This window comes from Tenrec ecaudatus, chromosome 6 (genome assembly GCF_050624435.1).
Source record: "Tenrec ecaudatus isolate mTenEca1 chromosome 6, mTenEca1.hap1, whole genome shotgun sequence".
In the NCBI taxonomy this organism is placed as follows: Eukaryota; Metazoa; Chordata; class Mammalia; order Afrosoricida; family Tenrecidae; genus Tenrec; species Tenrec ecaudatus.
Genome location: NC_134535.1, coordinates 104,663,228 through 104,690,776, shown reverse-complemented (window position 1 = coordinate 104,690,776; position 27,549 = coordinate 104,663,228). Strand labels below are relative to the sequence as shown.

Below are 27,549 nucleotides of genomic sequence, written 5' to 3'. Positions count from 1 at the left end.
AATTCAAAAGTTAAAAATAGAGAGAATACTTGGTCTTTCATAAGAAAGCCTTTTTTTTTTGCATTGTGCTTCAATTATTTAAAGATGGTGTGTATAAAGGAGACAGAAAGAAGAGCCTCCAAAAAGAGCAAGTTACGTGTCAGTCAAGATCTCAGAGATTAGCATGTATGAAAACAATTGGCAAACAACAATCCCTGCTCCAAGAACAAAAGTGCTGCAGCAGATGTCTTGTCAAGAGGCTACAGACGATGAGAAGTAACATACTCTCGGCCATATGTTTTCTCATCCTTGAGGAAAAGATATCCTGTTCTTTTTGCTTTCCGTTTTGGAGAATGCAGAGAGCCTGTGTCGATCGTGCAGCAGGAGCTTTTTATGTAAGGGGGCTTTGAGCCAAGAATTCTGGCTTCCTTCAGAAAGGGGTAGCATAAAAATTTAGGGTACAAATGAATACATAATTACCCAAAACATGTAAGGAAGCTATCAACCTCACTCTATCTATACTGGGGTGGTCATTGGGCTGTTTGTTTTTTTCGCATGTGTGTGTTATTTATTTTCTGGCCTGCTTGGCATTCTCTGCGGCCATCTTTCGGCAGCACATTTCCAGGCTGCTTGGTTAGGATTGTTTGCTATCATCCTGTCTTAAATGGCGACTCAACATTTGGACTTGTCACCACGCCATCTGAGGTTACTAAGCCGAAGGGAGCCGGTTGAGAAATTGAAGAGGTGAGTGGGCCTGATTCAGTCAAAGGGTGTCGTAATGCACGTAGCTAAACAAACAAGTTGCATGTATAGAGTAACGGTCGGTGAGTGGGAAAACTGAATTCGTAATTACAGAGCAGCAGCAGCGCCAATGATGAAAAAATTCCACGGAGCCACGCAGGCAGCGGTGCTGAGCATGGAGGGGAGAAAGTCAGCATGGGTGCAGAGGCCAAGGAGGCTGAGAGGCCGCCACGGGGACGGTCTGGTCCAGGTGGTCTGAAGTCACCCTGATGAAGGCAGGCCTTGGAACTGAGAAAGAAGTGACTGGGAATCCAGTTGAAAGCTCTTGGGAAAGTGATGGGATTGTTAGCATATCCTGAGGTGATCCTGATGGAAGACTAACCTTAAAGGAGCTGAGGACAGACAAGTCCATATAAACCAGTGTTTCCCAAAGTTGCTAAGATCCCACCCCCCACTAGTGCCCTGTGCTGGAAGAGTCACATGGAGACCCCTGACAGCGCTTAGATGCTTACAATACCACAGGATCCACAAGACTTTCCACCCACTGGCCTGTGATCATCCTGCATTCAGCATCATTGCATGTGTTTTGTGAGTCTGAAGAGGACTTTATAGATTACTATCAGACATATGTGCTAATATCGGACTTATGGACTTGATCTGGACTGGGCTGGGACATTTTCTCAATTGCTCTTATATATAAAGCTCTTTCTTATACACATATGAGCATCAATGAACTTGTCTCTTGTCTACCCAGACTAACACATTAATATGAATTCTGGGCTACAGTACAGAAGCTTCTACTTACCAGGGAGGCACTGAGTAATTTTCTTTCCCCTGAAAAAAGGGTGGTAAGATGTTACAAAGGGAAAACACAAATTCCTCTTCACGTGGTGGATAATAATAGGGAGTCTACTTGAGAGAACAGCTAAGAAAGTAGCCTGACCTTAAGGGGGGGGTCACCTTAATTTAGAGCAAAAAGATGGAGGAACGCACAATGAAAATGCGGGAGAGGAGCCTTTGCTGAGTGGGAATTTCAGGGAGTACAGGCAGGTATTTTGGAGACTAATCTGGGTGGAAAGGAAGGTGAGGGCCAGAGCAGGGAGCCATGTAAAGTCAGGGCTGGAAAGAAAGCTTGAGGTTTACACTTTGTGCTTTGACTGGTGAAATTGGTATCAATAACTATCTTTAGGAAGCTGAGCGGGGAGCCTAGGACCTAGAGGTCTTGTCTAACTGCCTGAGTGTGAGAGATCGCTATTAGACAGCTGGAGATGCAGCCTACTTGTTGAACGGTAGGCAGAAACCTAGAGCAAGGATCCTTCTCCAAAGAAACACCAAGTGCAATCGCTGCTCAGGTAACAGTGTCTTCTGCCAGCACTCCCTTGATACCCACACTTTGGCACCTTGAGAACACCTGGAAGCAACTCAACCGTTGGGGCGGAGTTTCCTTCAGTGCATGTCTCTCAGCTGACATTGTTAACATCAGGACTCTCTCTGAAATGAATTGCAAACATTGTATTTGACCTTATCTGCATCCCCTCCTTTTGATCACTTCTGGCCGTGGACACTCTACTCCAAGCCGCTCTCTGTGTCCCTACACCTGTCTTCCCTATGCCAGGCCTATAGAAATAGTAGTCTACCGACAGACTTTTAATTAAGAACCCAGCCACAGGCAAAGGAAAACGGATAAAAAGAAAAGAAAGGATAAAGCTAGCAAAGAACTGCACTGGGTAATTTGCAAGTACTCAAAATGTTGTGTTGGTTTGTTTTAAAGAACTAAGATTCGTCACAAAATTCTTACAGTTTTCAAATACCAAATGAAATAAGCAGAAGCCTAGCCTGCCCTGGAGAAATCACTACGTGACAGATTTTCAAAATCATTAAACACAAAAAGAAAGGTCTTAAGGTAGTGTGTGCTATTTTAAACAAGAAAATCTTTCTCTCTAGCAGCTGTGCATGAAACCCCTACAACTGCCTGCATTGGAAATCCATCGAATGACACACGGCATCATGTGGGGATGCTGCAGCTGGATCGCCTGGGCTTTCGGTCTGGCTCCACTTCTTGGTCGTGTGACACTGGACAGGTTCCTTAAGCTTTCTGTGCAGCAGTGTTCTCCAGATGGTCTAGAAGGCCCCATGAAGGAGCAGGTGTAAGGCAAGCACCTGGGTCTGATAGCACAGGGATTAGAAAGGAGTTGGCTGTTACTAATACTCAGAGCATGTCCCTGAGAGTCGGGTAAGATACACGTCCCATTTTTGTATTTTCCTTTTGGGGTTTTGCTTTGATTTTGTTCTTTAATTTTCTTGAACCTTCAGGAAGCAGGAGGGGGTAAAAGCAATCTACTTTTCTAATCTTCTTAAAGAGGTATTTTCAAAATGTAAAATCCAATTAAAATCGTCCTGTTTTCTACACCACCACCGCTGCCGGCCAGTCAAATCTTCCTCCCAGCGGCCCTATAGGGCAGAGCAGAACGGCTCCATAAGGCCTCTGAGCCTATAAATCTTGACAGAGCGAACAGCTTCACCATTCTCTAGAGATGAGCAATCTACCAAAGTGAACTAAAAATCAAAACTATAACGTGGCTTTAGCACCTCAGAGACTAGTTTCCTATCTCCTCAATTAGGACCTGTGCGCATGGTAGACCACAATGAATGCACCTGAGAGGAAGCAATCTGCTTCTCAATGTTTACATCTCTCCTCCTCCTTGTTGTAACAGCATAGAGCATTTCGGGCACCAACATCATCCTGAGGCAGGAGGCCTCGACTCTTCAAATCAATACACAACACCTGACTCACTGAATAGATCATTATCCAACTTCCACATTTATGATGCCGGGGTGGGGTCTGGGGGGAGATACCGTCCAAGTACTTTGCACATCAGTGATGCACATCTGACAGTAGCTAACTCAGGTGCACGGCAATAGCAATGCTGGCTGTGATGGTTACGGTACATGTCAACTGAGCGGGGCCACAATTCTCAGTGGTCTGGCAGCTGTGCAGTAATATACCTGGACAGTTACGCAATGATGTAATTTGGCAGTTCTTTTTTAAGGTGTTGGCCTCCACTGGAGATCTGACATGATTCGCCTCCTTTTATTCCTAACACCAAGTGTAGCACAGCAACCTGGTCTTCTGAAGCTCACCTGGTTGATAAGTGAGGAATGGGTAAATGGTAAAGAAACAGTTCATCTTAAATAGGTTTGCTAACTCTGTATTAGATGCCCGGAATTCAGCCTCTCTCCAGACCCCTAGTTATTCTTGTCTTTTCTAGGATTCATAGCATTATTTTCCTTTCTCAGGAGAAAGGTGAGGTTTTCTATTCCTGGATAAAACTGCAGTCTTGGGAACCCACACAGCCAGTTCTACCGTGTCCTGTAGGGTTGCCATGGGTCTTTTGGAGGGATTTTATTTTTTTGCTCAATATGTAAATAGTGGTTCCTTCTTTTTTGGAAACTTGGCCCTTGCTTGCGATTCCCAGGTTCATTCTCAGAGAAGGAACAGCAATCCAGTGACTGGAACCTTCCTGCCTTGAGATCCAGTCGTCTTCCTTCTGCATTAGCCTCCTGGGCTCAGCTCCCAATATGACAAAATGAGGGTGCGTCAAGCGTACTGCTGCTAAACCCAAAAACGTTTATAAAACAAAAGGGTCAAAATGTAAAGTTATTGTTTCCTGACAGCAATACTCTTGTAATTGTGGTATTTTCCTATCTCTAATCCACTCCTGCAGAATTCTGTACTCTGATTTCTACCACATCAAAATGGCAATCTTGGTATCCTCGAGGGACTGGGATTATGTTCCTTTTCAATATGCTTTGAGTTTAGGCACCAAAAGAATCTGAAGGGGCAAGAACAGAAATGTGGAGTGGAGGGGGGGATGAGGCTCTCCAATGAAATGCCCTTGCTACCCTCAAAGAATAAGCAGCTTCATTGTTGTGATGGGGTCCTTGGTGTAAATTTCAGGTCTTTTTATCACCTATGCAGAACTCCATTTTCTTAAGACTTCTCCGGTGTACCCCCCTATGAGCATCCTATGTCTTTTCAGAAAATCTATCACTATTGTTCCCTTGGAATCTTAAAAAAGTAGTCACCATCAGCTTCTCAGATGACCTCCCTGCCAGGCTCATCTTTGAGGTCTCCCAACCTTCCTTAAAATGCGTAATCTTTAAAGGCTTGAAGGTAAACAAGTGGCCATCTAGCTCAGAAGCAACAAAGCCCACATGGAAGAAGCACACCAGCCTGCATGATCACAAAGTACAGAAAGGATCAGTTATCAGGCATCAAAGGAAAAAAAATCACATCATTGTGTGCTCACCTCCCTGATATGATCCCTGAAGACAAATGGGTGCATAAGAAAATGTGGTGAAGATAGCTGATGGTGCCTGAATATCAAAAGATATAGTGTCTTTGGTCTTAAAGGCTTGAAGGTAAGTAAGAGGCCATCTAGCTGAGAAGCAACAAAGACCACATGGAAGAAGCACACTAGCCTGTGTGATCATGAGGTATTGAAGGGATGAGGTATCAGGCATCATCAGAACAAAAAAATCCTATCATTGTGAATGAGGGGGAGTGCAGAGTGGAGACCCAAATCCCATTTGTAGGCAATTGGACATCCCCTTATGGAAGAGTCTGGAGAGGAGACGAGCCAGTCAGGGTACAGTATAGCAACGATGAAACATACAACTTTCCTCTAGTTCCTAAATGCTTCCTCCCCACCTACCCCCACTATCATGATCCCAATTCTACCTTATAAATCTGCTAGACCAGAGGATGTACACTTGTACAGATAGGAACTGGAAACACAGGATATCCAGGACAGATGATCTCTTCAGGACCACTGGTGAGAGTGGCAATACTGGGAGGGTAGAGGGAAGTTGGGTGGAAAGGGGGAACTAATTACAAGGATCTACCTATAACCTCCTCTCTGGGGGTACGGACAACAGAAAAGTGGGTGAAGGGAAATATCGGACAGTGCAAGATATGACAAAATAATAATTTATAAATTATCAAGGGTTCATGAGGGAGGGGGGAGTGAGGAGGGAGGGGGAAATGAAGAGCTGATGCCTGGAACTTTAGTGGAGAGCAAATGTTTTGAGAATGATGAGGGCAGTGAATGTACAAATGTGCTTGACACAATGGACGTATGTATGGATTGTGATTAAGAGTTGTATCAGCCCCTAATAAAATGATTGGAAAAAAATGTTTAATCTATCCAGAAACTGTTGTTTTATGTAAGGACATCACCCCAGAAAACTTTCTGCAAAGCTTTAGTCATTTGGGGAAATGCCCACTTGAATCTTGTTAAAAATCTGATATTAGCTCTAATCTCCAATGCCCCCCCCCACCCCATAGCTGAACAACATCCGCTTTTGAAGGCACCCTACAAGACCAAGTAAGACGAGTGTAGTAGGAGAGAACGTGCCCGCTGCCATCCACTGACCACAGGACGCATTTGCACATTCTGTTTGGAATGACAACGCATGCATGACCTGGAACCCTAGTAGCAAGGTTTTGAATAGTATAGAGATTCCTCATTTCTCCCCTTTTTGCTCTCCGAGCCACCCAGCAGGAAATGACTCTGACCACCAGTGGAGTATATGCTTTCTGAAAGATCACTTTCATCAGTCCTCTATGATGTGGCCCTCTGTTCCTGGCGTTACTTTGCAGTCGTGCAATGACACAGAAACCTGCCCTGTCCGAGGATGTAAACACTAAGACCAGGCAGAAAGTCCTGACAGTCTATTCCAAAAAGGAGCCATCTAAAACCTGATGGATCCCAGTAGATACAGTGTCACAAGATAAATCCCTAAATTGGAAGGCACTCAAAATACACAGTGACCACAATGATCTAACTCAGGACTCTGGCTCAGGATCAGGCACTGTTTTATTCTGTTACACACGAGGTGGCCATAATCTTCTTCGTATCAAGAACCTCTAAATTGGTGCAAAGGAGAACTTGAAGCGATATCTGTAGATTAGATTTCTTTGCTAAAATTAATGAAGGTTAATGCTTAGTACTTACAGACTTGATAGCGATTATATCTACTAGGTATGCATCACTGCCCCCAGGGACAGCTCTGCCTTGACCTCTAGGGTCACTGTGAGTCAGAATGGGCTGAAGGCAGCGAGTGAGACCTATTAGTCAGCCAGCTCCCCTTCACTGAGCCATAACGATATTCAGGGCGTAATGTTAAGCATGGAGGATGCTGTGGTGAGAAGCCTGGAGGTCTCTGCCCTCACAGCACACAATAGTTTGTGGAGTGCAGAATGTAGTTGAAAGAAACGCACAAAAACAATAACCTCATAGAATCTCAGTAGTGAAAGGCCTGAGCACTTCTTCATTTTCTGCATCATGTGAAGTAGCAAAACACAAACCAACCCACGCCTTGACAAAGCCAGATACTAAAAGGTCTATGCCAATAGGACTGATATGATTCTATAAAGGCTGAAATGATTGTAAACTTGAATAATACAGAGTACAAAAAAATTAATCTTAATGCTTCTTGCAAAAAAAGTTTAGGTTAGTTTAGGTGGAAATGATTAATGTAATTAATTAATCATGTACTAGGGTTTGCCCTTTTATTTTCTTTATTTTTTGCTTTTTTAATATTATCAGTGTTTTTAATATATTATTTTTATTTGAAACCATTAGTTATTAAATGTCACATTTATAAGAAGCAATGAATTGTTGGTTACTTATAACTATAGCTCTCTAAAGATTCATGTGTGATCTAAAAAATTCTTGTGGCAAAAAGTTCACTTTCTGATTTTAAATTGGGAAAATAAACAAGGAATGGTCAAGAAGGTTAGTTTTGTAATATGATTAATTATAATAAATCTGGGAAAGAATCACTTTTATTATCTAACATATGACAAAGCCAGGTCGACAATTGAAAAAATGTAAATTTATAAAAACATCTGTTGCTTTTCTGATTTACCGTAATGTTCAAAGATTTTTAGAAAATATAAAATTTCCAAAATGGAAGAGTATACAAATTATATTTCTAACAGAGATCTCGTATTGTAAAGAGAGAGTAACGCATCCATACACTCACACTAGGAACGATTAAGGTAATGAAGCACCTTTGCAAACTGCTCATTTTTTCTAATTTAAAGCAATATTATAACTCTGACATTTTGACAAAACCAAAAAAATTGCACTCTCTTCTATGAAAGCACTTAATAAGAATATTACAAACTGTAGTTGATACTGAGATTGAGGTTTACTTTTCCTTAGCAAAACAGTTATTATTAAGCTACAGTGCACTGTGTAGTAATTTCACTGAAATTTGTTTATTTGCTTGCTAGACAGTGAAATGAGTATATGCATAGAAGGAGAATGATTCTGCAGAGAATCTTATATTAAGAGGAACTTGATACAATTTACAAATTCTTAACAACGTGATTACAGCTGAGACTGACAGGTACGCGTATTTGATGTAGGAGTTAAGTTGCTCAGTATAATTCTGACATTCTTTTGTTGCTTCACAAGATCAGAAATAAGAGCTTAGTTACAACAATTTTTCCTTTTATGCCAAGGGGAAAAATAATTCTCGTTAACTCAGATGACAGCAAAGTTGAGAATTTCAGAAGAGAAAATGAGGGAAAATATCTTAAAAATAACTCAAAGCCTCATGTCTCAGAGATCTTTAATCCATATCACATCAGATACCAACTTTCAAATCAAGAAGCATCGACTGCTATCATTGCCAATGTGTAAATACCACTTACCTCACTGGGGCCTTTGTAAAGATCACAGCTGTCAATCGATGCTATGCTGTTTGCTGAATGCCATGTTTTCACAAGGGGCTGCCTGTCTGTGATGGTCATCTTATGAAGCATTGTTGAGAACACGTACATCTACTGTTCACATTACTATCAAATGCAGACCACAGTCATGGGATAGGAGTGGGGGGCCTCAACTGATACTGATCTGCAGGACCGCAGAAATAAATGGTAAAACCCCCCTAACTCTTGCATCACCTTCCTCCCAATCAGCTTGATGGACAACCTCTAAGCCTTTCTTGGCAGCTTACTGAATAAATGGTTGATGACCTTCCACTACACGGCTATTCAAATTGTACCAACAGGAAATGAAATATGTCTTAAGTCTGTGCAGTTGAATATCTCAGAAAGCAGAATATTTACAAGGATGAGCTATGTATCTGTTTGGTTCTGACAGAGGAGAGTGTGAGTTCTGACCGAGCCCAAACATGAGTCAGCCTGCCAGTTCTCTTCCCACTCCCGGGGGGGGGGGGGGCCCGGGGGGCAGGGCTCACCCACGCTCTACACTTCCAGTTTCCTAATCAGTGAAGGGGGCTGACAGCACTACCTGCTTCCCACAGAGAGCAAAGCAAACCTGCCGTTCTCCAGTCAGTTCTACCTCCGGCAGCACGACGTGTCCGAGTAGAACGGCACCACAGGGCTGGTGTGGTTCGGTTTGTTGGCTGAAGGCTGTGATCTTGACAGAGCAGGCCTTTGTGTCTGTGGTGATGCTCCAAACAAGAAGCCCATCAAATCCGTCCGGATTCTCAGTGACCCTGTGTATGGTTTCCAGACTGCACGTCTTTGTGGAAACAGCCTGCCTCCCCTTTCTCCCGAGGTGCAACTGATGGGTTTGAACAGTCCACCCTGCAGTTAACTTATCCCACCATCCCTTGTAATCAGGGTCACACCTAGAAGAGTCACCAGCCTCGGCAGAACCAGTAGAAGAAGACTTGGTGATATCGTCGGTTACATGTGGGGCTACTAACCACATGGTCACCAGTTCTAACCCATCAGCCCCTCCTTGGGAGAAAGGTAAGTCTTTCTGTTCAATAAAGGTTTATAGCCCTGGAAACACTAGGGAGCAGTTGAACTCTGCCCTATGGGGTCATAAAGAGTTGACTTGACAGCAGTGAGACGGTGCCGTTGAGTGGGTTCGACCAGCCAGCTTTTAGGTTAGTTGAGTACCAACCATTTGTACCTAACCAGGTACCAGGGACCTACCTAACGTGCCTGTAGAGCTAGATTAAAGCAGATGATACACATAAAGCTCTTGGAACAATGGCTAGTATATGTCAGTGAATACTGGCTGCTGATATTTTCATACACCAATGTTTTACAACTCATCATAGCTATTACAGAGGCAATTTCTAGGTCCTTCTGAAACATCATATTCTTAAGCTATCTGGTATTACAGTCTTTCAAGTTTTTGATAACACTGGACTTGACAAAATATCTTCATTGTCCATTAGATCATATGTTAGATGGGGCTTTGGAAAAGTCGGAAAAGTTCATTACCATTTTCTCTTACTTTTCCACAAACTTCCTGAAGCCCCTTCATATGTCACTATAACTTCTAAGTACAAAGGAATGTATCCATAAAGATGGCTGGCTTTCTACACAGGTCCCCTTCTTTGGCTGCATATGTAAGTAAAGTGATTTTAAATGAGCAACTCCACAGCTATCAGTGAATATTTTTAATACTCATTATCTTTTCAGTTCAAAAATGTAGATGCTATGAACTTTACATATTTAAGATTGGTGCTCATAGAGATCTTAACTCTATGATTTATATATGCTTCTTTATGCAATGATTTATAAAACATAATACAATGTACATTTAAAAGTACCCAAACAAAATCAAACTCATTGCCATCGCGTCAATGCTGACTCATAGCAACGCCCTGTGGGTTTCCAAGACTGTAACTATGAGAATAGAAAGTTCAGGCTTTCTCCTGGTTAAAAGTACAATGTAAATGAAATTAAACTGCAAAGAAATTAAAATCTGAACATGATTCGTCTCATTTTCAGCTCACCTCTATCTAGCCTCCATAATTTGTTATACCTTCATTAGCACATCTGGTAAACCATTCATCATATCCATACCTAAATATTTTGAATATACAAAATACAAGTATGAAGTTATAATTTTACTACTCATTTCAATAGTACACATATACGATCAGAAATTTACTTTGTATGGTAGAGAAATCATGAAGAGAGAAATCAGGAAGAGTAGAACTACATTATTTCAAAGACAGCAAACATTACGAACAAGATACTGCCCTACAGCCGCTTCAAAACAGTCTCTCTATTGTTTTTCCTTCAGCAAATTCCCAAACACACACATAGGTAGGTAGATGGATGGAGGGAGGGACGGATGGATGGATAGATGGATGGATGGATGGATGGATGAGATGGACATACAGAGATAGATATTTAACATTATATAAAGATGCCTGCTCTTTCTTCCTTAAAAAAAAATCCTTGCAAAGGTGATTCTGGAATTTCAAGGCTAAGAGTTATATCCTTGGGCTTTTGCATCAGAATCCCCAAAGTAAACAATGTTGTGGTAGTTACATACTCTGTTGTAATTTGAGACTTAAGAGTGAAGGGGTGGAGTTTAGACTGTCAATCAGGTAGCAGCTTGATGACCTCATTTAGATGCCCTAAGAAGATAAATGGCTCACTGGAAGCAGGACACACAGACGCTCCCTGCGAGACGTTCCTGTTGAGAAGACACACGGAGCTACGCTAGAGCCCCAAAACTGAAGGAGCCATGTGGATATCCCTGACAGCGCTGAGATGCTTCCACTACCAGTAGATCTACAACACTTTCCACCAACTGGGCTGTGATCTTCTGCATTTGGTGTCATTGCATAGCTGCATGAGTGTAAAGAGGAATCTATGGACTATTGACATATGGGGTAATATCAGACGTATGGTCTTGATCTTGAATTTATTGACTAGTACTGGACATACGGGCTAGTACTGGACTTTCCTGGACTTATGGACTTGATCTGGACTGGGCTGGGATGTTGTCTCCATGTTCAATGCTCTTGTATATATAGCTCTTTCTTATACACATATGAGAGCCTCTGGATTTGTTTCTCTATCAACCGGACTAACACAAATGTTTATATGGAATTTTTATGAAACTGATTTGGTAATTTTCTCCTTAGGATTTTCTGTATTTTATCCTTCAATAAAAACAAGCCACATAACTTCAGCCACTATAGGATCACTAGATTATTTCACACACAATCACACACTTGTATCATTCTACTGAGATTCTTTAAGATGTTGTCCACCCATGGCTTCCCTCTCAGCCTTTAGAAACAAGTTAAAGAACATGATTCAGGGGGAAATACTCAAGTAAAATTGATTTGGGTTATAATACAAAGTAGGGTAAGATAAAGATATTTAGAAAATAATTTACTAAAGCCCAAATAAAATGAAATGCTTGCCTTGAAAGTGATATAATAAATGATGGTTTTAGTTCAAATATGCTATCCAGAAGGCGAACATAATCAAAGACTATAATTGCAAGCTTGGGAATTGCTTTAGATGTTATTTATTTCAACTACAAAGTCAATTTCTATTTTATTTCTTTTTCAATTTTTACTGACACACACACACTTTCTAGTGGTATGAATCAAAACCACAAAATAGAGATGATGTTTTCAAGTGAAATAAGTAGAATAATTTTAAACTTAAATAACTGCAATAATGTGCTAACTAGTATGGAAAGTGCTTATGTTAAGTTTCTTTTTTGATTCAATTTTGAAAGGTCTCTTGAGACTGCCACAATACACAGATAGTACAAACCCACTTGATTCAGAATTAGATAACCAGGGGTTAGTTAAGCAACCTATGTGATTTGATACAATTCACTTCTCTTGGTCTCTTTTTTCCATTTGCAATGTGGAAATAACATTACCGATTTAATAAACTTCCTAGAACTGTAAAAATAATAGAATACTTCAAAATACTTTGATTATAGCAATCAAAACTGTAAGATTCAATGTATTTTTATTAAGTACAGTGACATTTTCATTACCACACAGAATAATTTTTAAAAACTATAGATAAGCTATGCATGAACACAGTAGATGCTATTTCTCACAATCAGTAAAAGGATCATTGTAATAGGTCAAATAATGTACATGTCTTCTTAATCCTAGAACTGTGAATATGTTACCTTACATGAAAAAAAGGGGGCTTGCAAGTGTGATAAAGTTAAGATTTTGAGGGGAAAAATTATATTTAATTACTTGATTGGGCTCTATATGATTACATATATCCTTTAAGAGGAAGGTGGAGGGGTCAGATTAGGAAATGGAGATCATGGAAACAGGAGTGTCCAACAGTTGAACAGAGAAAGACAGACAGACAAGATTGGTAACTGATACATCGTTAGCTTTGAAGGTGGAGAATGAGACCAGAAATCAAGGCATGCAGGAAGCCTATGAAACTGGAAAGGCCAAGGTGTAACTTCTCTACTTCCCTGCAGTATCAATCTCCAAAACTATGAACTAAGACATTTGGGTTATTTTAAGCCAAATTTTTGGCAATTTGCAATAGGATGAGAAATTTTTTTAAATGAGAAAGCACAGCCAAGTATTATGCCTTAAGAAATTCTGTTGGCCAATTTCATATGCAGAGGAAAGAAGCCCAGCATTAGCAAAGAACTCCTCAAGAAAAAGTCAGAGGGCTTGCTTTAACTGACTTTAACACCTGCTACACCGCCACAGGGGTCAAAACAGCATGCTACTAGAATAATGAGAGATATTCAGACCAATGGAAAAGAACAAGAAACCCAGAAATAAAACCATCAGCATATAGAAAACTGATCTTCGATAAGGGCCCAAAAAGCATCAAGTGGGAGGTGGATGCCCTCTTTAACAAGTGGTGCTGGAAACAACATATATCCACCTTTAGAAAAATGAAACAAGATGTTTACCTCACCCCATGAACAAGAACAAACTCAAGGTGGATCACAGACCTAGAATTAAAACTCCAAACTATCAGGATCATCAACAAAGGAATCGGGACAAGCCTAAGCATCTTGGTTCAGGGAATACATAGGCTAACTGCAATAGGGAAGGGTACATACACAGGTGAACCTGAAATCAATAAGTTGGATATACTAAGAATAACAACACCTGTGTACATTGAGACTTCAACAAGAGAGCCCACAGACTGGGAGAGGATTGTTAGCAATGACACAACAGGCAACGGAATTAATACTAAGCCTATAAAGAGTAGAAGACAGTTAACTCCCTGAGGAAGTGGGCAAAAGAAGTCTCACGAGGGAGGAGCCCCAAATGGCTAATAAACATGAGAAAAATCTCCCAATCATTAGTCATCAGAGAAATGCAAATTAAAACAACCAAGAGATACCACCTAATACCCTGAGGCTAGCCCAAATGAGAAAATCTGAGAGCAACAAATGCTGGAGGGGATGTGGTGAGACAGGAACTTCCCTGCCTCTGCTGGTGGTCAGGTAGATATGTACCACCTCTGTGGAAAGCAATCTGGCAATATTTAAAGCAAATGGAAATTGAATTATCTTATGACTCAGCTATCCCTCTATTGGGCATATACCCAGAAGAGGTAAAAAAAAAAAAATAGCCCACAGCCAATTGTCTGTGCTCCAATGTTTATTGTGGCACAATTCACAATCACAAAGAATTTCAAAAAACCTAAATTTCCATCAATAGATAAGTGGGTTAGAAAACTCTGGCACATATATACAATGGAGTACTACACATCACTAAAAAGCACTGATGATCGCATAAAGCACAAGGTCTCATGGACGAGTTGGAGGAAATTACGCTAGGTGAATGTATCCAATCACAAAAGGAACACACGAGTCCACTGAGATCAGTATAATCAGCACAGCAGGTATACAAGAAAAGCCACTCAGCTCACACAAGAAGGGCTGAGGAACTGGCAGTCCGGGTGGGGAGTGGAGGGCAAACCAAACCCAAGGATGTGCATGTTATTCCAATACAAAGAAAAGGGTAGGTGGGGAGGGGGAGGAAACAGAGGTGGGAGAGGAAGACAATGGCACTGGGGAACCAGAGCACTAACCCACCCAGAGGGAGAGTATTGTTTGTCTCCACAGAATTGGGCGTATCCATGCAGACCCCACCATGGCGCAATGAACCTTGGGGGCAACAGAACCACATGGATCAATTCATGAACAAAGTGGTCTACAGAGCCAGTCCCAGTCAGAGCCAAACTGACCCTCTCCCTAGAAGTATGTGCTATACAGGGCTACACTAAGCCTACAGGTTAGGGAGAGAGGCTGGCATGCAATGCCCACACAGAAGCAAACCAAGATGGCAAAAGAGAGAGTGAGGGTCAAGACCTCATATCAGCACACCAAGCCCTGAGGACGACATCCCTGCACAGAGCAACTGAGGCACAGAAAGGACTGTAGGGCCGACAACAGCTAGAGCCACGATGTGGATGTGCTAATGTTTAACCAATTAAAGAAAAGGCCTAAAGGGACATTTATAAGTATTATTTATCAGCCTCTGCCTTACTATATTTATCCATCTCTGCTGGAAGCAGAGAATACCAGAAAGATGTTTAGTTGTGTCTTATTGACTATGCAAAGACATTCCAATTCTGGATAACATTGAGAAGAATGAGAATTCCAGAAAAACTCCCTGTGCTCATGGGGAACTGATGGAGACCGAGAGGCAGTCATTGGAACAGAACAAGGGAGATCTGGCGTGGTTTCAAATCAGGACAGGAATGTGTTACAGTCGTATCCGTTTACCACTCTCATTCAATCTGTATGCCAAGAAAATCCTCCACACAGGTGGGTCATAGGAAGAAGAATACAGCATCAGTATTAGAAGGCTCATTAACAATCTGTAATACGTAGATGACACTCTCTTGCTTGCTGGAAGTGAAGAAGACCTTACGGATGAAGATCAAAGAATACAACATTCAGTACAGATTCCGAGCCAATATAAAGAAAGCAAAATTCCTCACAACTGGACTAAGAGACAGCAATAAGAAAAAGAAGAAAAGATTGATGTAGTCAAAGATTTTATTTTACTTGAATCCACAATCAATGCCCGTGAAAGCAGCAATCAAGAAATCCAACAATCTGTAGTATTGGACAAATCTGCTTCAAAAGGCTCTTTATAGCAAAGATATCACTTTGACAATTGAGGTGCACCTGATGGAAACCATGGTATTTCACACACCTCACATTGGTGTGAATATGAAAGACTCAAGTCGAAGTTAGTGATGATCCTGACAAAATTTGGTACATAAAAGTGCCAAATCTATCTAAATACATCCATAAGGCTTCTTTGAAGCAAGTTTGGTAAGATTCTATGCCATGTGCTTTGGGCATGTTATTAGGAGGGACGAGTCCGGAGAAGAACGTCATTCGCGGTAATGTTGAGGTCAGTGAAAAAGAGCCTCCATTCGCTGGAGTAATATATGGGAACCAAAGCAAGGGCCTCAAAGCCAACAGCAGCTGTGAGGAGGGCACAGCACCGGCGAAAAGGCACACTGAGCAACAATATTCAGAAAAGCTCCCGGTCAATTTACAATGATCAGTAAAGGCATAATAAAAACTCACTGGCATCAAGTCAACTTTGAGTCATGGTGCGCCTACGCGACAGAGTAGAACTGCCCATGCATTTTCAAGGCTGTCAATCTTCATGGAAGCAGAAAGCCTGCATAGACCAGCTGGTGGTTTCAGAAGCTGACCTTGGTTAGCAGCTGGGCTGGTTAAGGTTGACTGTGCCAACCTGGCCAATAAACACATGTGGGATTAATTGAAGGGCAGTTTAATTGAAGGGTAGAGAGATAAATGACTCGGTGAGCCTTGCCCTTCTAGTTCTCGGATCTCTTGCTCTCTGATGGTTGCTGTTCCCCAGTCAAAGGTATCATTTGCTCACCGCTCCCTTCCCCTCTCCTTCTCCTCCCCCCAAGTCAGTCTAGAAGTGCTGCTCCAGTTGCTTTCTACTTGAGCTTACTTCCCATGCCTATCTTAGATAGGTGGGCAAACCACCAACAACGAGACAAAAGATTGAATAAAAAGAGGAGAAAAAACCTAGCAAAAACAAACCAAAAAAACCAGGGATGATTCCAGGTCTGTCTGCTAACCTTTAGGACAATCTCCCCACTAGTCCTTAGGGATTCAGGGAACTGCCCCTCCTAGCCTGAAGTCTATTTTGGGGGCTCTTCAGGGGCTTTGTGGCTTGATATGCTTTAGTAGCCAAACACCATCAGCTTTCTTCGCCACATCTGTTTAAACACCAATTATGTCTTCAGCGATCCTGTCAGGAAGGTGAGCACCACAGAAGCCAGGTTATTAGAGCAAACTGTTGCATTGAAGGCATACTTGAGTTGAGGCCCAATGCCCTCCTGCTACCTTAATACTTAACATATAAATATATGTACAGAGATCGATGTCCCTATTATTATAATAAATATATTTACATATGCATATGCCTGTATTTATCCCTCTATAAACATCCTTTGCCTGCTAGTTCTTTCCTTTATTTATTTTTCTCTTGCCCACTATCATGTTCAACCTTCATTCAGCTTTCATTAATTCCCCTTGACTACGTTGCACTTGATCAAACCTCATGTGGTACTCTACACCTTCCTCTCCATCAATTTTAGATCTCTTTTTGTTCCCTTGGTCCTGGGTTTATTGGCTCCCCTCCTCCTTTCCCCCACCTCCCTCTCTCCCAAGTCCCCCAGGAACTGTCAGTCCCATTATTTTCTCCTCGGGATTGTTTAAGCTGCCTATTTTATATAGATAGACATGAAAAAGAAGAAAAAAAGCCTATAAATAGTTCCAGATCCGTCTGTTGACCTTTATGAATGTTTTCTGATCAAGTCTGATGAGCTGCCAAGTCCTGCCCCCAAAGTCTAATTTTGGAATTCCATGGGGTCTTCATTGCTTTGCTCCCCTTGCTGCTCTGTTGGACTCCCTTTGTGTTTCACCCCAGTGTGGGGGGTTCAGATGGGGCACAATTCCCACACTATGTCTCTAGGGTTGTGCCCTGTAGTGCTATGGATCAGTGAGGGGATGCCATGTCTCGTGGTGGGGCCAGCCCTACAGTCCTCTCTAGGCACTGGCTGCTCTGAGCAGGAATATGATCTTTACAGCTTGGTGGGCCAGGATACAGTTCTTTCTCTCTCTCTCTCTCTCTCTCTCTCTCTCTCTCTCTCTCTCTCTCTCTCTCTCTCTCTCTCTCTCCCCCCTTTCCTCTTAGTTTGCTCCAGTGCACTCTGAGCAGGCCCATCCCTCTCCCCAGCTGCATCTTCATTGCTGTCCTCTGTAGTGCCTCTTCTGGTGAAGGGACCCCCCATTATTTATCAAACGAAGTTGTGATAATGAGTCAGATAGGAACATAATGACCCTGGGGTGGAACAATTGAAACATGTTACTGATTATCTCCTTTACAAAGTTGATGTTTGGATCTTCGTGAGGGAAGCGACCGCAGAGATAGCAAGGTTCATGAAGGAAGAACCTGAGGGGCACTGAGTAAGTAACAGGAATTTCAGTGGCCTCACAAGTGACAAGCAATGGGATGGGAAAAATACCAAGAGAGAATATTATAGAGAGCTGGAACACCAAGCTAGTACAAAGCCTCGGAAGCCTTCTGAAAGGCACCAACCACCTCTCGCCAAGACTACTGCAGGAGCTTGTCACGGACCCTTGTTAGAGTTCTACGTCCACATATATCCAGTACCAGGGTCAATGCCAGCATTTTAATGTGTAAGAGGGCAGAATCATTAACATAGCAATTAGCCTTTCTAGACTTCACTTTTCTCTGAAGGGTATCTCCTGAGGGGAACGGGCATGCACATCCTATCTTACATGAATGACACTACTGGACTGGTGTTTCAGATCTCAGGCACTCAGACAACAAAGGTCGTCCAGGCAGAAGATAAAGCCAACCGGAACTAGAGTGCCTCCAGTGGCAGTGGGAGGAGCACCACTGAGGCCAGCATGATTTATTTCCACACGGTACGGAATACATTAAAATATTCTGGACTAGTCCAATTAAAAGCTTTCTTGACTTTTTCCAATTTAGAAAAATACAATAATTATATACAAAATTAGATGACTTTCCAAGTATCTCACATAAAGCACCAGTTACTGTTATCATAAATATCATCCTCTGTCAAAAATGTATGTTCACTCTATGGGGCAGGGGTGTTGAGTAGGGTAACCTGCTCCCTACAAAGGTGATTATCTTCAATATAAATCCTGACCTAATTAATAATAAAAACAGCAAAAATAATTATGCTTACCCTACTTTTTTCTATTTTAGGATATAGCATTCCAGTCAAAACCAAACAATCTGAAGTATTATTTCAAGGAATCAGAAACAAACAGCAACAAATCCCAAGGGAACTGATTTACTATTTTCAAAAAGCATACCTGTAGTCAAATGCACCACTATTTTTATTAACTCCTCTGAGAATATTTTGCTCAAATTGCATAGATGACTTTTACATCTGTAATTTTTTAATCTATAGTTCAAAAGATGATAAGAACAGAAAGCAAAAGCCATTTTTATTACTGAAGCTAATAATTGATTCATATGGAGTATTTTGAAACATTGACCTTTCTATTAATATCCATGTTCCATTGCATTTCTTTTCTAGAGAAATGTATTTTTTAATTGTTACAGTAATATTTTTGGAATTAAATAGCACATATGTAAATTAATAAAATAAAATTCTCTCCATATTAAAGTTATCAGATGATTGGTATTTCTATAACTAACCCAAACTTTATTAAAAAGCAGGATACAAATTTGATTTGATACCTAACATAAAAGTATAGATAGGTAGCTAAAAAACTTCCCTAGATTTATATTTTATATTTAAGTACATCACCTTGGGTATTAAACATGCTGCTAGCTATCTCTTAATGAGTACCTGAGCTGTCATTTTAAATAAAAGACTGACAATTATTATCTATAAATCAGTATTTCCATGAAAATCATGTGTATAATACTTAAACTAATATAGATAAGACTATGAAATTACTATTCTATTTATGAAAATTGGTATTTTATTATAGCATTGTCACATAATCAAGAAAATCTCCATTAACATAGAGTTAATATTTTCAAAATCAATATATATTTGAAAGCATAGACCATTCCTAAGATGCAGCAGAAATGTATATAAAAAATAAATAATGCCTCATTGTTAAATAAGATGATTTGGTGCAAGGCTGAGAAAAACATACATATCTAATATGAAATATAATAAATAAAATAAGCCAAATACTTAGGCCAGTCTCATCGTAGTTACTTCTTAATTCAAAGTAAGATATGAATGAAAGATGAAAAGGGCAAAACTCAAATGAAGTCAAGTAAGGACATGTAATATAATACAAGTAATCATATAAAACACTCATAATTAAATGAGCACAGCACTCTGAAAATCCTGCTTTATTTTCAAATGCTGAAATAACTTAAAAAGCAACAATACCTCTTCCACAAAGCTGTCTTTCTTCTCCAACATTTCTCGTAATGTCTGAAGAATTTTAATACAAAGCTTTTCTTCTTTCTCCATTAGTTTCTTTGTGTGGTTAATCAACCTTAAAGCAAAACATTGAACCGTAAACAGAACAGTGATTTCTCTTGAAACTATATACAGACTACCTGGAAAAAAATATCATGCTATTATCTCAATAACAGTAAGCCAGACATGTTTTCCAAAGATAAAAATTACAGTTCAATTTATAAATTTTGTGCTATTAAATATCCTCTTTATTTTTACAAGTATGATTTCAGTTGGAAACTCTGGTAGCATTCCCTTTGTGAAACTATATATTTAAAAAACATACCAAAATAGTCATATCTGCAATCTCATCATATGACCTAGAAGTATTTTACTAGTAGAAAAAAACGTATATTTACATTATGTTACATTTTACTATATTGTTGCAATGTATTATTTTATATGTATTGTACTATAATATCTACTATATTATATAATTGTAGGAGGGTCGATATGAGTCAGAACTGACTCAGCAGTAATGACTTTAGTAGTATATAACAGCAAATTTAGCATAATAGATTAATTTTGATTAATAATGATATGCTATTTTCACTGCTAGAACTGATCGAAACAGACAGAATATGTGAATAAAAGAAAAGAGGGAGAAAGAAGGAAAATTATGTTAGTTTATGCAGTTATTATTTTTACTATAAATTGAGCAATAACTCGAATCAAGTATTCACTGGTGAACTCTTTGCCCTGGGGTCCCCGTAGAAGAGTTTGAGGGCACAGCTACAGGACACCCAGTACATTCACTCGCCATCCCCAGGTGCCCTTGAATTAGTTCAGACTCCGAACCCAATGGCTAGCAGAATGAAAACCCATCGGTGGAGGCGCTTCCTTCTTCCTAATCCTGTGCTTTGCCCGGCGTGCTGACTTCTCCAGGAACTGGCCCTTCCTGAGAACACACTCCAAGCACATGCTCATTCGCTCTTCTAAAGCACACTCTGCCTGAGTTCTCAAAGTAACATATTTGCTTTTTAACACTTCAGAGAAGTCTTTTGAAGCAGGATTGCCAGTGCAGTACAGTCACTTTATTTCTAAACAACAGCTTCCACAGGCATTGATTGTAGATCCAAGAAAGATCAAATTCTTGACAACTTCAATCTTTTCTCCATTTATCATGTCATGGTTGTTGGTGCACTGAGAGGACTATTGTTTTCTTGACATTCAAATACCATCCATGTTGAAGGCTGTCGTCTTTGATCGTCATCAGTAAGTGCTTCCTCTTAGCTTTCAGGAGGAGAAGCTGTATCATCTAGAAATCCTGGGTTCTTGATGAGTCTTTCTCCAATCTTGATGCTGCATTCTTCTTGATATAATTCAGCTTCCCGGATTATTTGCTCCGCATACACATTGTACACCAAAACTCACCGCCACCGAGTAATTCCAACTCATAGTAACTATGAGTCAGAGTGAAACTGCCCCTGGGGGTTCCTCAGAGCAGCTGGTGATTTCAAACCACTGACCTTGCAGTTAATGGTTCAACTTGTAACCTGCACGCTGCCTGGCAGCCACATACTCTGGAAGCTCTGGTAATGTAGTGAGTTACACATTGTATCATTACCACGAAAGTATACAACTCTGACACATCTTTTTAGCTTTTAAAAAATGTAGTATGCCCTCATTCTGTTCAAACAACTGTCTCTTGGTTCACAAGAGCACAATGAACTGTTCTAGAATTCCCATTCTTTGTAACATTATCCATAATTTGCTAAGATCCCCACAGTTAATGACAGAAGACCTGAAGAGCTGTGGCAGACATCAAGAACATCATTCATGAAGGAAACAAAAAACGGAAAAGAAAAAATATCAAAGTGGATATCGGAAGAGACCCTGAAATTTGCTCTTTAATTATAGAATAGCTAAAGCAAATGGAAGAAATAATGAAGTCAAATGGAAAGAATACAGAGTCACTGTATCAAAAAGAATCATTCTATACTCCACCATATGAGCAAAAACCCATACACAGTGCGGAAGAAAGAAGTTCAAGCCTCACTGAGAGCATTGCCCCTAAACAAGGCTTCAGGAATTGAAGGAATACTAACTGAAATGCTTCAACAGGCTCTTGAGACACTGGAAGCACTTGCTCATCTGTGTCAGGAAATTGGAAGACAGGTACTTAGCCAACTGAGCAGAAGAGATCCATATTTTTACCCATCCCAATGACAGGTCACCCAACAGAATGCTCACATTCTAGAACTCTATCACTGCAATCACGTGAACGTAGATTCTTGCTGAAGATTATCCAGTAATGTTTACAGCAGCACACTGACAGGGATAAGTCAGAGGTTTAGGCCCTTCTATCTTCTAACTCCAGGTTAGAAAATTATATTTCATTATACTTGATTTTCTGATCTCCAGCTGCCCTCGAAAATCTACTGTTAGTTCTATTACCATATATAGCCGTGTATAAGCCGAGTGTTTCAGCACATTTTAGTGCAGTTTTTGTGGTAAAATCAGGTGCCTCGGCTGATAGTCTGGTTGGCTTATACTCGAGTATCTATGGTTCTTCATCATTTCTACATTAACTGTTCATACTCAATTCTCAAGAGAAAGTTTCAGAGTCTCTTCTAATATTCTCTTTGGTTTCTCTTAAGGGGCTTCAAAAAGTTTGTGGAAAAATTTCATTATCTTTAAATTCCATTTTTCCATGAGCTTTTTAACCCCTCCTCGTAATACGACCTTGACATCATCCCACAACTCATTTGGTTTTAGGTCGTCAGGTTCCATGCATCAAGTCTATTCACGGGGTGACGGATATAGATGTGCTTTCCTTTTCTTCAACTTCAGCTTGAACTTCCTGCAAATAATTGGTAGTGGGTTCTACAGTTGGCCCCTCGCCTGGTTTCACAGGTGATAGTGAACTTCTCCATCATCACTTTCCACAAATGTACTACATGTGATTCCTGTATATTCCATTAGACATGTTCCCTGTGTGTGATTCCCATTTATGTTGTCTGTAAAGGGACTTTCAAGGATTAAGTTGTTTATCTTACAAAACTCTTATCATGCAACCGGAGACATTATTTTGATCACTAAAGTCACACGTTCTAACTATGCACCCTTCTTTGAGGAGCCTGGCGATGTAGCAGACGATGCACTGAGCTGCTCGTCACAAGGTCAGCAGTTGGAGCCCACCCGTTTCTGAGGGAAAGATAAGGTTGTCTGCTCTCATAAAATTTGCAAGTCTTAAAGAAAAAATTTCAAGTCTTGGAAACCAAAGAGGTGGTTCTCCCCTGCCTGGAGGGTCACTAAGAGTCACACTCAACTCAACGGCGGTACGTGTGTCTTTCTTTTTGTACACGCATACTCCTCTCACTAGTAATTATAACACCACGTGACCGTATGCTTGATTACTTTTAAGTAGCTAAAGTTGGTAAAGCTAGACCTCTGAAGATGATGGTTAGTGTTTTGGGGGATTTTGAAGGGGGTGATTTGACAGATTTTCTTGAAGGACATGGGAAAATACAGGGGCCTCTTAGAGTGAAGCTTTAAGGGACAACTTTTTTTTTTTAGCACTAATAAGGAAAGAGGTCACAAATGTGTACTGAGGAATTTGATTCCATCCTGACAATGCACCTGCTCGTTCTTTGAGGGCAGCAAAGGAAGTCCTGGGAGACGGACTTGGGAAGCTTTGCCCAATCCACCTGCAGCCCTATTATCCCACCTTCGGACTTTTCCTGCTCCCCTAACTCAAAATCCATCGAAAAGGAACCCAAAGTGAGTCCCTTGAGGATGTGAAAACTGCCGTTGTGACATGGTGCTCTTGGAAGAGTGCAGGATTCCTTAGGTACAGTTAGAGATGGCAATGCCACACGCAGAAGCACATCGATCTGGAGGGAGGGTAGATGGAGAGGCAATGCCTTCACATCCTGATCATCTTTTAAAAAAGGCAATACATCGAATTGATGCCAACTCACAGCGCCCTGCGGGCCAGAGCACAACTGCTCCGGCAGTTTCTGAGGCGGTGACTTTTCCTGGGGGTAGAAAGCCCATCTTTTTTTCTCTCACATTTCATAGTTGTGCTTAATAAAGGCTTCTATGATGTCTGTCGCTGTGCTTTGTTACTTGACCTAGTACACCGATTGCCACATAGAATAAAAGAATGCAAACATTAGGTCTGACCAGTAGAGAATGGAGTATTATATGGAAGATCTTTCATTTGTTTTATAGTAAACAGACCACCGCGATTGTAAAAGACTCACATGATAGGTGGAAAGAAGCACAGAAGCCCACGGGAAAGACGACTCAGGATGGAGAACAGGGAGAGCGGAGGAGCTCATACGGTGGGATGGTTTTCCTCAAAGCTAATTGGACTTACAGATCTTCCTTGATAACTTTTCACTTACCATTCAAACAAATACACCCAAAGGTAGATATATTAGCTCTAATAGATCTGACAGCTGCATACAAAAATATGTTAAAAAAATAAAAATACCTTAAGTAAATGAAAGAGCAGTGAAAGACTGAGTCCTGCGTCTGAGACTCCACGGCCCTGTACCTGCAGCACGCTACTGTGGAGCTGCCCGCTCCATCCCACAAGGCGATTTGGCAGATTACATACAATCAGAGGGAACACGTAGAACAGTAACATACATAAAAAGACCTCAATTCATGTTAGCTTCCTTTCCTTTTTCTTTATACTAATGAGGGTCAATGACCTAAGCAGGAATCTTTGAAAACAGGATATATCATTTTAGTAAGAAATAAGAACAAAAAGATCACTCTGTGTGATACCTGTACCCACAAAAGACACACATCAATTTCAGTACATTTTAGTAAAATAAAATAACTTGATCTTTGTAAAAATAAAATTTAAGAGTTAGGGTTAGGGAGAAAAGAAAAAGAAAAAATAAAAAAAAATAAAATAAAATTTAAAATCCCTCAAATTAATTACCTTAGATTTTACTTCTTAGAGTGGATTTAAGCTATTTGACATCCTTTATAAATGGTCACTATGTATCAACAGAATATAACTCCAGAATGGTGGAGGCCCTCTCAGTTGGGTGACACTGGCCAAATCTTAAGTTCTCTCCACTTACTTGGACATGAAGGCCCCGCATCTTATCCTGGCATCGCTTCCCTCGGGGAACAGCAGCTCTGGGCTGTACAACACGTCAACCAACACGGAAAACTCCGCCTGCATCATTGGGCTGAACTGCTGCTCCAGGGAGGCCACTACATCCTAAGGAACAGAGCAGAAAACTTTCCATCAGATCTTGCTTTTGGGAGAAATGACAAACTTAAGAAATGAACCAGGAAAAAGAGACAAGAGAATTTCAGAGAAGACATGCCTTACTCTCCCATGTTACTGAATTTCTGGGCTGCAAGTATAGTCTAATTTTAGGTACACATATTTCCTCATTTTCTATCCTTTCATCTATGAATTAAGGAGGAATGTTTAGCAATTTGATTTCTAGAGACACCTGTTTATCCACAAAGAATGGTCAATGGTCAGTAAAGCCATTGGTAGAGGTTCTGCAGTGCCGATGACGGCCAAGGATGCATGACAGCATTCTTCCAATGGAAACAAATTGAGAGAGTTAAAATATAGATTTCATACGTGCCACTGGACACTCAAAACTATTTCTTCCCATGTGGAGTTCATTGATTAATTATTTGTAGCAGTTAGTACTGTACAGAGATCAAATTTAATAGGATTTCATACTATACTTTTTTGAAATTTTCCTCTTGCTCCATTCTTTTTTCTAGTGTTTCCTTGCTAACAGAATCTCAATGTTGTTTCTTATAACAAAATTTTCAGGGTCAAGGATGGTGAATCCTCTCAACCTTACATGGATACTGATCACTTTAACCCATTCATGACCATTCTATTTCCCTACAGCAATTACTACAGGCATAGTTATGTGATGGTGGTGAGCCAGAAGGAGAGACAGAGCGAGAGGCAGAGAAAGAGATAGAGAGAGAGAGAGAGAGAGAGAGAGAGAGAGAGAGAGAGAGAGAGAGAGAGAGAGAGAGAGACTATGTTTCACAACTAATTACTACTTTCAAGGCAACTTGAAGATATGGCCTGAAATTTGAGACAGTCTTCACATGTGAAAGTCACAAGAGCACCAGGGCCCTTATCTCATTAAGTTGCTGAATTAATGAACTATGGAAGAAGCGCAACTTTAGCACGTCTGTAGTCTGGAGAGATGTATTCCTTATTGTGTAAGCCACTTTCAGTGGAACCGTGTCAGTGATAGCTGAAAGTACCCTCACTGATGTGCTTCTAAATGAACTGTAGGCAATGCCAATTGACTGACCATCCCCGAAAGATTAAAGCACCGTTTTCTCTTTTAAAATAATGACCTAGGAAAAAAACACATACATCAACAATTTATTTACCGATTGTAACAAGTTCCTCTTAGCTACAGCAATAAGGAAGAGAGCATCACCGCTCATCACTTCCCATAGGTGGATTTCAGGCCTTAACTCGCGCTTAACTCTTTCTCTGTTCACCACAGTGGCCATTTGTACTTCAACTGCTCTGAAACAGTTTTGTACGAATTTTCTCATGATAATTAAAAAAGACTATGAGGAATAAAATAGCACACAAGGGTAAGCTAGATATAACATAAAGATGGAAAGATGTGACTATCAAATATGATCATATTTAATTAAATAGCCCTGCCTAGAACCTCTGGGAGATGTCAACAATTAACATCCTTGGTAATCCAAACCCAAAAGGTTGGCAGTTCAAATACACCAAAGAGTATCTCAGAGGTAAGATGCTAAAAATCTTCCCAAAAATTAGTTATTAAAAATTGTTATGATCATAAATCTTCTCTGACACACATGTAGTTTCCATGATCCTAAACCAACTCAATATCAACTGATGGTAGTAAAATAATTTTTTTAAACTGTACTTAATGTTCAGATAACCTTTTGTTTTCATTTCATTTACTCAACAAATTATGTTTGGTTCCCATAGTGTATACCCTGCCTTCATGCCTTATTTTAATCATGCAGCAACAGTCTCTCTAGGTCTTAGTTCCCACCACATAATAGCACATAAATTATTTGGACTTTAGGGATTATTACATTTAAATTCATAATCTGTCCTTAACACATATTGGCTACTTATTAATAAATGTCAGTATTCCTTATTGTTGAACACTTGTTGGCTGCAATGACCATCCTGATGACAAATTCAGTGGATACCTTTTCATCTTTGTCTTATTCATCTACTGCTATGCGTTGTACACTTGTGTCTCATCTTGACAATCTTTCCGATCGTCACTTCTGTAAGATCACATTTTCTTTCTTTTTCACCTATGTCCTAACCACTCTTCACCAACCCTGGTAGTTCTTGGTCTTATTCTCGTCTCGTTTTACACGTCTGAGGGCACTCATCCAGTTCTAGCGCATTAACCTAATCAAGGTCGCAATAAGCCCGGTGCTGCTAACCACAAGGTCAGCAGTTTGAATCCACCCGTTGCTCCCAGAAGAAAAGACTGGGCTGCCTCCTCCTGCAACGACTTCAAGTCTCA

General features: G+C 40.5%; 1 protein-coding gene across 1 annotated transcript in view; it reads right to left on the bottom strand.

Annotated features, from left to right (window-relative positions):
• Positions 1-27,549, bottom strand: part of ITPR2 (inositol 1,4,5-trisphosphate receptor type 2) — a 590,339-nt gene that overhangs the window by 229,434 nt on the left and 333,356 nt on the right. Inside the window, exons 36-37 of the mRNA XM_075551968.1 lie at positions 25,099-25,241; positions 19,982-20,090 (exon numbers count right to left, since the gene is read on the bottom strand). Coding sequence (XP_075408083.1) covers positions 19,982-20,090; positions 25,099-25,241 — 252 coding nt within the window. The remainder of the gene's footprint in view (positions 1-19,981; positions 20,091-25,098; positions 25,242-27,549) is intronic.